The 12,141-nt window shown below is 37.2% G+C and overlaps 1 protein-coding gene across 9 annotated transcripts in view; it reads left to right on the plus strand.

Moving 5' to 3' along the window:
* The window catches only part of KDM3B (lysine demethylase 3B), a 49,773-nt gene that overhangs the window by 10,318 nt on the left and 27,314 nt on the right, over nucleotides 1-12,141 (plus strand). For 4 of the 9 annotated variants that reach the window (XM_081321492.1, XM_081321489.1, XM_081321491.1 and 1 more), the window contains exons 4-7: nucleotides 4,069-4,177; nucleotides 5,591-5,715; nucleotides 9,668-9,736; nucleotides 10,606-11,166. In XM_081321492.1, coding sequence (XP_081177618.1) covers nucleotides 4,069-4,177; nucleotides 5,591-5,715; nucleotides 9,668-9,736; nucleotides 10,606-11,166 — 864 coding nt within the window. Of the gene's footprint in view, nucleotides 1-4,068; nucleotides 4,178-5,590; nucleotides 5,716-5,785; nucleotides 5,889-9,667; nucleotides 9,737-10,605; nucleotides 11,167-12,141 lie in introns of those variants that run through there. The other 5 variants (XM_081321490.1, XM_081321493.1, XM_081321495.1 and 2 more) reach the window with 2 other exon arrangements.

The following is a 12,141-nucleotide window of genomic DNA, read 5'->3' on the forward strand; positions in this document are numbered from 1 at the left end:
GGAGTGTATTGGAAGACCTGTTAAGGCCTTTGCCAGCCTGCCTACTGGGAAAAAGCATGGCACCATAACTTGAGCAATAGTTCTCGCTTAGACCTGGGGACATTTCCTGGAATGTTGCTGAGCCCATGCTATCAGAGCTTGGATAGCCTCAGTCTTATGGTTGCTACTTTGGCTGTTTTTCCATCAGTCTTGCAGAAACACGAGCCTACCAACAGTGGAACAGATGGGTATTTCAAGGAAGGTGAAGGTTGCAGGAGGTCTGTATTTATGGCTCCTGGCTTAGAGTTGGTTTTAAATTCAGAGTTCTTCAGCCAGATTTTGCTGCAGGAACTTTTTTGTGTCATCCAGGCCACTTACGAGGATGGTTTGGAGGAGTATTTCCTGACTACCTACTCTTTTAAGTATTGGTTGGAAGGACGATGTCAGCTGGCCACACTCTGAGAAAGTAGATTCAATACATTAGATTGATCACTCCTTCCAGCATTCACTTTTAAAACCAGGAACCAGATTTAGATTCTTGAAGGCTTTGGCTATTGCAATTAAATTACAGGTCTGTAAAAAACCACCTTCATCCACAATCTTATGGATGAGTGGGCAGACTTATATCACTGAAACCTGGGTGGAGAAGTAAGGGATGTTCCTGTCTTGGAAATCTCCTGGGTTTCAGTTTTAATATTTGACCTGGACTCTGGGTACAGGTAGGACCAAAATTGAATCCAGAATTTTGGTTGCAAATCATTGCACATGTAAGTTGAGCTCCCACATGACTAGACTCAATTTTATGACCGTTTTTGATGGTTGTTAAGCAAGTTACTGCAGTTCAATGAATCATGTGCGAACCCAGCTTATCCAGTAGGGTTTTTTTTTTGCCAGAAAACAGCAAAAAAAAGTCACAAAACGCTATGACATTATTTGAGGATGAGTTGTAAATAACTTTTTTTTAGTAAATCTGAACAGTCATTAAGTGTCTGGTTGAAAGGCAAGGACCGACTGTATTACTAGTAGAAGAAGGTAGCTGTTCTCATCCATGAGGTGTGCTGGTATCAAGAGTCACTATTATGCAGATAACTAGATGTGAGACCTTGTTTGTGCAGTTGGGCCCAAGGGGCCAGATGGGTTTGCAGATTGTGTATTGTTGCACTTGTTACACAGCAGCATCTGTTCCAGGAATACTCAACCTGGTTGCTAGGAGTTCCCCTGGCTAGAAATGTTGGCCTAATCTTGGTGGATGGTCTGGAGCACCCCACGGGTTCATAGTTGCATTACAGTTATGAATCAAGTTACCAACACAGATGAGAAGCTCCAAACAAGATCTAGTTTTTGTTTTGAAGTAGAGGCAACTTCTAAAGGGAGGCATTGAGCTCCACCCCTTGCCAAGAACAGATCACACACTGATTGAGGTAGAATTTATGGTGCCGCTCTTCCACAATGGGAAGGAACTGTTAAAAGAATGCATGGAGAAGAAGCAACAGAAGGGACACCTAGAGTGTTGTTTGAAGAAGATCCATCTTGAATTTGATGACATACTAATATAAGCTTATATTAGAGCTACACAACGGTGATTGGAATGGCTAAGTAGAGGAGGCTTTTTTCTACCCTTTTTGCCTATGCTGAATGCTGTCCAGTGGCCCTTTTTAAAGCAACCCATTCCCTTTTAGGGAAGGAAGTTTGCCAAGAGTATCTGAAGGGCCATTGTGAAGAATTTTCACATATTGGCAGACAAAACCAATGAAATTCAAGAGGAGCTGGATTCCTGCTGGACTCTGCCAATAGAGATGACCGGGGCCTTGTGAAATGAACTGGGGTCATTTTGATTCTCTGAGGCCTGCCATATCAGCTCCAATTCTTCTAGTTGCATCTCTGCCCAAGATCTCTCATGAGATGGAAGGGGTTGGATTTGAGCAAATGTTTCATTTAACTGAGGGAATATTTCCACCACCCTATAAGATGGCTGTAGTATATTTCTCCCTTGACCAACTTTATACCTGCCTCCAACCTTTCTTTTTATAGGGCATATTGTAAAGAAAGTGGTGGCCCTGCAGTTGCAGAAAGTCCTAGAGGAGGCAGATTATTTGGACTCTTGGCAGTCAGGTTTCATGCTGGTATACAGCATGGAAACTGCATTTGTCATGCTTGATGACCTTTGCGGATTCCTGTATCAGGCTTAGCCTCTTTTCTTAGTGATCTGTGCACCGCCCTGAGTCCTTCGGGAGAAGGGTGGTATAGAAATATTAATAAAATAAATAAATAAAATAAATCTGTGATTCCATTGACCAGTATATCCTTCAGGACCATTTCTAGAAAGATTAGAGTATAGGGCACTGCCTTGGAGTCATGCACTTTTTCAAAAGACATTTCCATTCAGTGGTGATGAAAGAGGGAAGTTCTGCTTTATGGAGTTCTTCAGGCTTTTGTCCTCTATCCACTCCCTTTTAACATCTACATGAAGCCACTTGGACAGGTCATCCATCAGGGAATGGGACAACTCACATCAGCCAACTCGCCACAGAAAAATTCAACAATTCAATTATTTAAAATAATTTTTAAGAAAATGTTTAGCATTCATATTTCATTTTGTTCTTCCTTTTCTCCTTTCTTTAATGATTCTGTTCCACTATTTCTTCAATATTAATGTGATATCTTGTCCTGTGGCGTGTTATCTCATGGTGAGTTGGCTGCAGTGAGTTAGCTATGGCAAATTGGTTGCGGTCACAGTGAGTTGTCCCAGATCCCATCCACCAACACTGGGTTTGGTATCATCAATATGCTGATGATACCCAACTATACATCTCATTTCTGGACCAAGCAGCTTATGTAGTGGAAACAGTAACTGAGCTGTTAACTAGTCTGGATGAGGAAGAAGAGACTGCAGCTGAATCCCTGCAAGATGGAATGGCTTTAGACCTATCAATTTCAAGAAAATCCCATTGTTGACTCTGAACAGAGTTGGATACCTCTACTCAGGTGTACACAATTTGAAGGTTCTCCTAGATTTACACTGCTGCTTAAATAGATGGCAGTTGTGGCCAGGGGGACATTTGCTCTGCCACCTCTTATATATCAGACAAAGAGTCCCTGCTTGCAATCAACTTATGGTCTACCTTTTTTTGACTACTGTAACATATTCTGTATAGGGCTATACATGGAAAGTATTTGGAAGCTATAGGTATTACAGAATTTGGTGGCATGGCAGTAATGGATGTGGTCCAGTATTCTTGTTGTCTCCACTGCTTTGGAAGTTGTACTGGTTGCTATTTGGCTTCTGGATTGTTGATTGTCACCTTTAAAACGATGCATGGCTCTGGACTTGACTAGCTGTGGAAGCACTTTCTCCTGTATTCATTTGCCCATTCAGCAAGGTCAAATAAATTCCATTCCTACCAGATCATCAACTGATAAAATCTTCAGAAACAGGCATTTTCAGTAGTTTCGTTCATTTTTGAACACCCCCACCCAGTAGAGATCTAATAAGCTCTATCCCTCTTGTGCTTCAGGAGAATGTTCAGGAAGATAGTGCCGGAAGATAGTGTGGTATAATGGGGCTTGCAAGTCTGTGACATTTGTATTTGTCAGTTTTTGATCTTTAAAATTTAATCTTTAATCCTTAAAAATTTTCATTTGTCACTTTTTTATGTGGGGTACTTGAATTATTGTTTTATGTTGCTACCATTACCCACCATGGGCTTTTGTGGGGGAATGGGTGGCATACAAGCAAGTAAAATGTGGATACAAGACTTTCAGTTTAGGGTATGTGCTGGGCAAAGGCTTTAACACATATTGTTACCCCTAATGAAAGTAGCACGAAGGTCATACCTAAATCCATCACACTACTTGTTCTGTTTCTGTAAGGTTGTGTTGGGTTGGTAATATTTGATACATATTTTTATATGTATCAAATATTACAATATGCTTGAGAGAAGGAGCAGAACCATATAATATCAAAAGAACTTTTAACCTTAGAAGCAGCTCTAAAACCTGGACTCTTGTCATTATCTATGAACAATTTTGGCAGTGTCATTCATGCTTTTGTTTTATTCTTGTCTGTTTTTTCAAACTAAAACATGTTAGCAGATGCCAACAGAAAGTCAGAGCCAACTTCTCCAACAGCAGCCTTTATTAAGAGATGCTGTCAATGCATTGATTGGTGATCAGAAGCTTCAAGAGATCTTTAGCAGAGGTAAGATCAACGATAGGGTTTTTAAAAAAAATATGTTTGATTTTGATGGCAATTAGATTATGCTGATAAGTGCTACTTAAAGCCTCATTTTGTTTGAAATGTTTCTTATGTTTCAGGCTTCTCAAGCAAAAATCCCAAAATTAATCAAGTATTGCTCTAAATCACTTGAAGCAGCTTTATGCTGTTCAAAAAATGGGTTTCAGCATTCACACCCCTTGAAGTAAAGGCTTGATATCTGCAGAGGATTAGATAAGAGTGCTCCTGGACAGTATAGGCAATATATCAATATATAGGGCTTAACCTTTTTTGGTCTTGGGCCTTTACTTCTCTTTTATGTTATATATATTCCTAGATTTTAGTTTTAAATCTGTGTGTTGAAGTATTAAATGTGGCCAGAAGCTAATATTATTGAACACTTGAATCCATTCTTTCAAGCTTCAGGATCATGTGCTTTTTAGAGTACTATAATTTATCTTTATTCAGAGCTTCCTCTGAAAAATGTTGGAAAGTTTCAGCTGATTAAGATTCAAAATATTAGTATTGAGATTGTTGATTAGGGCATAGTTCAAAATACTGGTCATGATCTTTAAAAAGTCCTAAATATCTTTGGATTAAGTTATCTGAATAATCACAATTTCCATTATAAATTATGTTCTTAACTCACAGTCTTCCTTTGGCCAGGCAGTAGTAAAGAATATTTGAAATGTATAGAGAAGAAGGCCTTTTCCCAGGCAATCACATTCTCTTTCTCAAAGTCTGATCTCCTTTCTAGACTTTTATTGGCATGGGAGACCTGAGTTGTGTTGAACTGTTTTTTGATGCTAGAGCACCTGATTTTAGTTTTTTACTGATATGTTTGTTTTTTACTCATTTTATGTTTTAAATAGAGACGGGTGGGTGGTTTTTTTTTTTTTGCTGTCCCCATGCCTGATAATTGAGATATATATTAAATCAAAGATCAGCCTGATATTGCTATACTTGAGCCAAGAGTGAGTAAAAGTATTTGCAAAAAAAAATGTGGGTTGTAGCTGAAAATTCTAGAGAACAAGTTGCATGACCTTGTATTGAATAAAGGCAGTTTGTCCAAGGGTGTCCTCCAATTCCATTGCATGTTTTCACTAGTTATTGCTAATTTGTTCATATAAAAGATGATTGCTACTGTCAGCAAATTTAAATATTTTTAAATACATTTTAGAAATGGATTCATTATCCTATACATTTATGGTAACTATTTTTCACAATAACACCTTTTAAAACAATTTTTATTTATATCCGTCAAATACTTAAAACTTTGTGTATATTTTGTACATTAAGAAATGAGCACTTTTTGTTTAGGGTATTTTTTTCCCTGTTAAATCCTTTGATTATTTTTTAAATTCTGTCTTATATGAGCATGTGGAACTGTTTTTCCAGGACTTTACAGTATACAGGGTCAAAGAGTGAAGGTGTATCAGCCTGAAGAGGAAATCAGCTGGGTCTCTGCAGTTGTGAGTTGTCAAGATCCTCTCACACGTCTGATGGAGGTGGTTTTGACTGAGGTGTGAAGCTTTTCTTATGGGATTTTGAGGTCCAATTTTTTCATTTCAGATTACTGAACAGGATGTTACAGATGAACTCCCTGCTTTGTATGGCAAAGTTGATACTTTCTCTAGTAGTCTTTTGATGACTAATTGTTCTACTTATTTAAGAAAACATTTGTTCTAAGAGAATGGTAAATTTGTAAATTATGCTTACTATAATATCTATTATATATAATATTATTTTATAAATATATGTTGTATACATATATTTCAGTCACATTTATTAGTAATTGTAACCTTATTTTTGGCCCTTGAATTGATTTTAATGTTATACTGTTCTGCACTGAAGTCTCCACATTATGTATTTGAGTTTTGCAGTTGTGAGTACTCTTTTTTGAATCATAACAAAACTTAAAAATTTTACTGGATTCCCTGCATGTTTGGATAGAGCAAATGCTCCTAGTCATGGTTTCCCCTTAAGTTCTGTATTCTTCTTTGATCTCTCTATTCATCTTATCATAATTATTTCTCAGTTATTTTAGTTAAGATGTAATTCGTACTTTCTTCTAATTACTACGTATATACTTTAGTGTGAACTCCAGTCTGTTATGGCATTGAGGATCCTTATTCTGTAAGCGCCAACATTGCTGGAGAACCACCTCCTCTTGGATACACATAAATTGTCCTTATTATGCCTGGGCAAAGAACATACACTTGAGTCTTGTGTTGTTAAGTGTGCCTGGCTGAGGAATTCTGGGATTTGAAGTCCACAAGTCATAAAAGGGCCAAGTTTGAAGACCCCTGATTTAAGAGAAATCAGTGCACAACGATGCAAGTGGCTTCCTTGGGAAAACATTGAAAGCAGATCATTCCATAACCTCTGGTACTTCTGCTTTTTCAGTGTTTTTATGAGGGCCCAAGTTGCTCATTATGAGGGCCCAAGTTGCTCACAGGCATGGAAGCTAAGGTATGTTACTTGCAGATAAGTCAAGAATTTTAAGCGCCAGATACATTTGGCTTTGGCTTACTTGCAAGTATACTAATCTTTTTTTAAAAGTACCCTTATTTCCCATATATACTCATGGATCTAGCAACCCTCAGATATGAAATCAAAACATGGATCATCTTATCCACGGATGGCACATTTGTTTGGTATTTTGATTTTTAAAAAAAAGGTCGGCTTATCCGCCAGTGGTCTTCCAAATGAGTGTATATAGTAGATGCTTGAGATCCCTCATGTCTAATGTTTCCAGTTTCTGGGTGATCTAGTACAGGTTGTTGCCTACTATGAAATCACCTTGTGCATCCTCATTCCACAGTCTGTCAGAGTTACCTGTCCATTTCAAGGTTTGTAATGCTCATTACAAAAAGTGAGCTTAATGCAAATGTAATTTATTTGAATTTATAGCTTCTAAAAGCTGCTAGGTTCTTAATTTTCTAAAATTCACATATCACAAATACAATTATACATTTTTTTAAAAACATGCATTTTTGTGTTTTTTTAATATGCTACTATACACCTTGCATTTTTTATTCATTACGTTTCTTTATTAAATTTATATGCTGCCTATCTTGCAGTTCCAGGCAAATTTTTTGAGAAGTGAAGTCCATTTATGCAGGCAAAAGAATTTCTTAGAATGTGATATCATACAATTAATAAGTGCTATCATTTGAAGATGGGGCTACAAAAAATACCACAATATTGTGAGATTGTTAAATCTCACAAGATTACAGTTATTTCATCCATGGGATCTCATTCTAGGCAAGAATATATTACAGATGTTATTTTGGGATTTCTTAGGCAGTGTTTTGGGACATTGTACTCCATATATTGCCAACTCTTTCAATACTTATATAAAAATTCAGAATATTATTAAAATATATTCTCTTCAGCCCATGGCTTTTTATATCAAGTATTTTTAAAATCTTTAGCAGCTTTCTCTGCTGCCAAGAATGTGTAATAAAAAGTGATTATGGAAAATGAATGTGCCTATCCAAAGTCTCACCTCACAAGATTATTATTCTGTCATATTCGGTTCATTTGCTGATGTTTTTGTTCAGATTATTGGATTCACACAGTTGGAATAACAACAGATTATAATTAGTTCAGAAATAATAGCAAGTTATAATCTAGTGATAATGAAGGAAATTCTTAATTTATTTGACACTTGTGTACTTTGTCTTCCTTGCCTTTTGTGTATAAAGATGGAGATGGGATGTATCTGCTTCTAGTTTTAAACCAAGATGAGTTTAAATGTGATGTGAGCATAAATTTTTGTTTCATTTAAACTCTAACTAGAAGTAATAAAACCAGTTACATTATAGGTTATGGTCCTGATTTGTTTACAAACAAGAAGTTAAAATGAACCAAAGTGCTCTATTCTTTAAGGAAATTGTGGTTTATTTTAAAAAGATAGTAGATATTTCTACTACTGCAACGCTCTCTACATGGGGCTGCCCTTGAATACCACTCGGAGGCTCCAGCTGGTGCAGAATGCAGCCGCGCAAGTTGTGATGGGGGTCTCCCGATACTCCCATGTAACACCTCTGCTCCGCGAGCTGCATTGGCTTCCAGTTGTCTTCCGAGTGAGATTCAAGGTGCTGGTGATGACCTATAAAGCCCTAAATGGCATGGGTCCGGGTTATTTATGGGAGCACCTCTTGCCGGTGTTAACTTCCCATCGCCCTGTGCGCTCCCACAGAGGGCCTCCTCAGGGTGCCGTCGGTCAGGGAATGTCGACTGGCGGCTCCCAGGGGGAGAGCATTCTCTGTGGGCGCGCCAGCCCTTTGGAATCAACTACCGGTTGAGCTCTGGATGGCTCCCGACCTTCGCTCGTTTCGCCGTGACCTGAAGACTTGGTTGTTTGAACAGGCTGGCCTGGACTGAGGGATTGGATTTTAGAGTTTAAATTTTAAAAATTTTAAATTTTAGAATGTATTTATTACTTAGGGCTATTGATTTAATCTTATTTTAATTTTTATACCTTGTGTGTTTTTAGCGTTTTAATTGCCCTGTACACCGCCCCGAGTCCTTGGAGAGGGGCGGTATATAAATCTAATAAAATAAAATAAAATAAAATAAATAAATACTTTCCTATTTTAGTGAACCCAAAGTTTGATGAAACTTATAGACCTAATAGGTGATTTAGTACTGTGTCAAAATTGAATTTAGACATGACTCTCTATAGAACTGCAGATAGTACTGCAGGAATATATGAAATATCTCATTCTTTTATTGACGGAATGTGATACCTTCAGTCTTATCTGTGTATTATCTGGTATAATTGAAAATTACAGGCACTTTGAATGTTTATTTAAACATAAAAGCATTACTACAAATTATAATTCCTAATATTAGATTTATATAATTAATATGTAATTAGAATAATTTTCAAATAAGAGAAATCAGTGAAAGCGTACCATATAATAGGCCATTTTAAAAAAAATGAGGATGATAAAGGTCTATAAGGTCTATAAGTTTGATGAAACTTATAGACCTAATAGGTGATTTAGTACTGTGTCAAAATTGAATTTAGACATGACTCTCTATAGAACTGCAGATAGTACTGCAGGAATATATGAAATATCTCATTCTTTTATTGACGGAATGTGATACCTTCAGTCTTATCTGTGTATTATCTGGTATAATTGAAAATTACAGGCACTTTGAATGTTTATTTAAACATAAAAGCATTACTACAAATTATAATTCCTAATATTAGATTTATATAATTAATATGTAATTAGAATAATTTTCAAATAAGAGAAATCAGTGAAAGCGTACCATATAATAGGCCATTTTAAAAAAAATGAGGATGATAAAGGTATGAGATGTCGAAACAGAAGTTGACATAGCCTGGAGACATACTTTGTAGAGACTAATTGCTACTTTGTGAACAATATTTTTCCCCCTCTAATACTGGATTTTCTTTTTCCTTTTTTGTTTCTGGATTCATTGTATAAAAAACAGACTGGTGAAATCAAGTCAGTAGATCCTCGACTGATTCATGTAGTGATCGACACATCTGTTCAGAATGAGGTACTGTGGTTTAGTAGATCATGATATAAAGAGTTGTAGGCTAAATAACGGTGTGTAGCTAGAGCTGCATTATCTCTCCAATACCTCCTCTACTTGGGTCTACTCATATTACACACAGGTGTGCATACTGTTGTGCACCTGACTGGAGGTTCTAATCTACCCCTAATGTAGGGAAGATTACTGTAGAGAGATGAGACTGTAGTGAATCTCTGTTATTCAGTGATCATATTAAGATTGTTGTCAACTCTAGTGACAAAGGCTATATTGAAGGGAACTGATAAGCATATGCAACAGAGTGTACTTGAGACTTTTAAGGACTGCATGTGATTTGTGAGCTGCATATAGCTATCAGAAGATCTGGCTCATATATCATAATTTATTTGAACTTGGTTTTGCATGTTATATAAAACCCAGTCATCGTGATACGTAAACCAGGATTTATGCAGAAGGGCAGTGTGTGATTCCAATCATAAACTTGGTTTGATAGGTGACTTAATCAAAATAATCACCTTATTGTAATAGTTTAATAATTATTTTATTGTAATAGTTTAAGAGAGCCTTCTTGTTTCTTTTGCTTATGCAAATTTGACTTGCTAAATTACAATCAGAACCTATATACACTTAAGGATAAGCCATATGAAATTCAGTCAAACATAGTCTAAATTGGCAGGCATGGAATTATGTGCAAATTAATGAACGTTAAGTTGCTTTCTGATCTATTAAACATACTTTCAAAGTATTATTTAAAGCATCTTACTTGTTTAAAGTTCCTTAACATTAAGCAACATTTCTTAAAATCTTTGGATAGGTAACAATAATGATTTCTACTGACTTTGTTCAGAGGTGTGTAAAGTTTTTATGTATTATAGGGGGGACCCCTGAAGGCAGGCAAATCCTCCAAAGGGAAAAAAAAGAGAGAGGGAGTGGATGGAAAAGATGGACGACGAAGAAAAAGCGCTTCTGATACCGGTTGTGACCATGCTGCAAAGAAGCTAAAGGAAAGGGCTGAAGTGGATACCAACGGAAACGATGATGGCGAGGCAAATAAAGGAGCATGGAAGGGAAGTGGTGACATGACTCTGGATCCAAAGACCAAGCAACCTCCCTCATTTGTTTCTCCAGTTAATCGAAGTATTCGCTTTGCCACATACACGAAGGAGAATGGACGAACTCTTGTGGCCCAAGATGAACCAGTAGGTGGTGACACTCCTGCAGCCTTCCCTCCCTTTTCTTCAGCTTCCACACAAGCCCTGTTGAGTGGAGCTGGAGGTGAAGAGATGACAACGTCCGTAGAACAGAGCAGTCAAGGTCTAGTGGCAGCTCCCACAGTAATTGCTACAACTGGGACAACACCAACTTCTGCACAGGTTTCAGATACAATTTCTGGTCAAGAAAAGCAGAAAACGGGGCATTTGCAGATCCAGGGAGAGGTAAGTTGTTTATTGCTAGTTTGAGGAACACCTAGCATTGTAAAGCATATTACATTATACTTGATACACTGATGCCAGTGTAGAATGCTAAGACCTTTTGGGAGTTGCTAGGATTTTATATCAGATGGCATCAAAAGATACGTTATAAACTGATACATTGCCACTTTGCATTTGTTTTTACACACACTTCATAGTTTTGTATACATTTGTTCAGTTTTGATGGGGTCACAACGAGATGGAAGAAGAAGGGGAATGCATAATAGGAATTTGGAAAAGTTTCTTTGTAGAATTGCAACAGTAAGTATTCCATAAAGAAGGCTAAATACAGTGTGTGAATAGAAAGTAAGAAGAAGTATACAAACGTACCCTTCTCTTGGGTCCTCATTAGATAAAAGATACCAATTTGCACAATAAATGAAACTGGAACTCAAAAGTCTCCAGTTTAGTGTACGTTGATTATCTGAGTAAAAAAGTTTTTTTTTAAAAGCAAGTTATATCATTATTTGTAGAAGATGGTTTATTTATGGAGGGTTTTTTTTACAATGTGGAGCAAGTGGGAAACGATCTGGTTTGGAAATGGGATTCAAAATCATGGTGTTCTGTTTTCCTTTTGCACAGAGAAAAATTCTATGCGCAGGACAACATATTGAGTTACTGCTCCTAGTCTTGCCCTTCCCTGCTTTATATGAAGGCAGTCCAGCATGGAATGTCCTTTATGCTTTCCCTAAACAAAGAACATACGGCAGCCCCTGAAGTGATTTATCCCGCACTTGTCTTCCTCCGTCAGAGAAGTTATTGAAGAAGGCAGAGGCAACTCAGTAAACTTACTGATTTCACTCACATCTTCTATTCACGTCATGGAGGAAATACAAAGTTCAGGCAGAGCAGAACACATCTTGATGGTATTTTTGAAGAAATGCCAGAAAGATCCATTTCTGCCAATTCCATCTGGACCACCCTCCCCCCCCCCCTTTG

This window comes from Vipera berus (assembly GCF_964194415.1).
Source record: "Vipera berus genome assembly, chromosome: 2".
In the NCBI taxonomy this organism is placed as follows: domain Eukaryota; kingdom Metazoa; phylum Chordata; class Lepidosauria; order Squamata; family Viperidae; genus Vipera; species Vipera berus.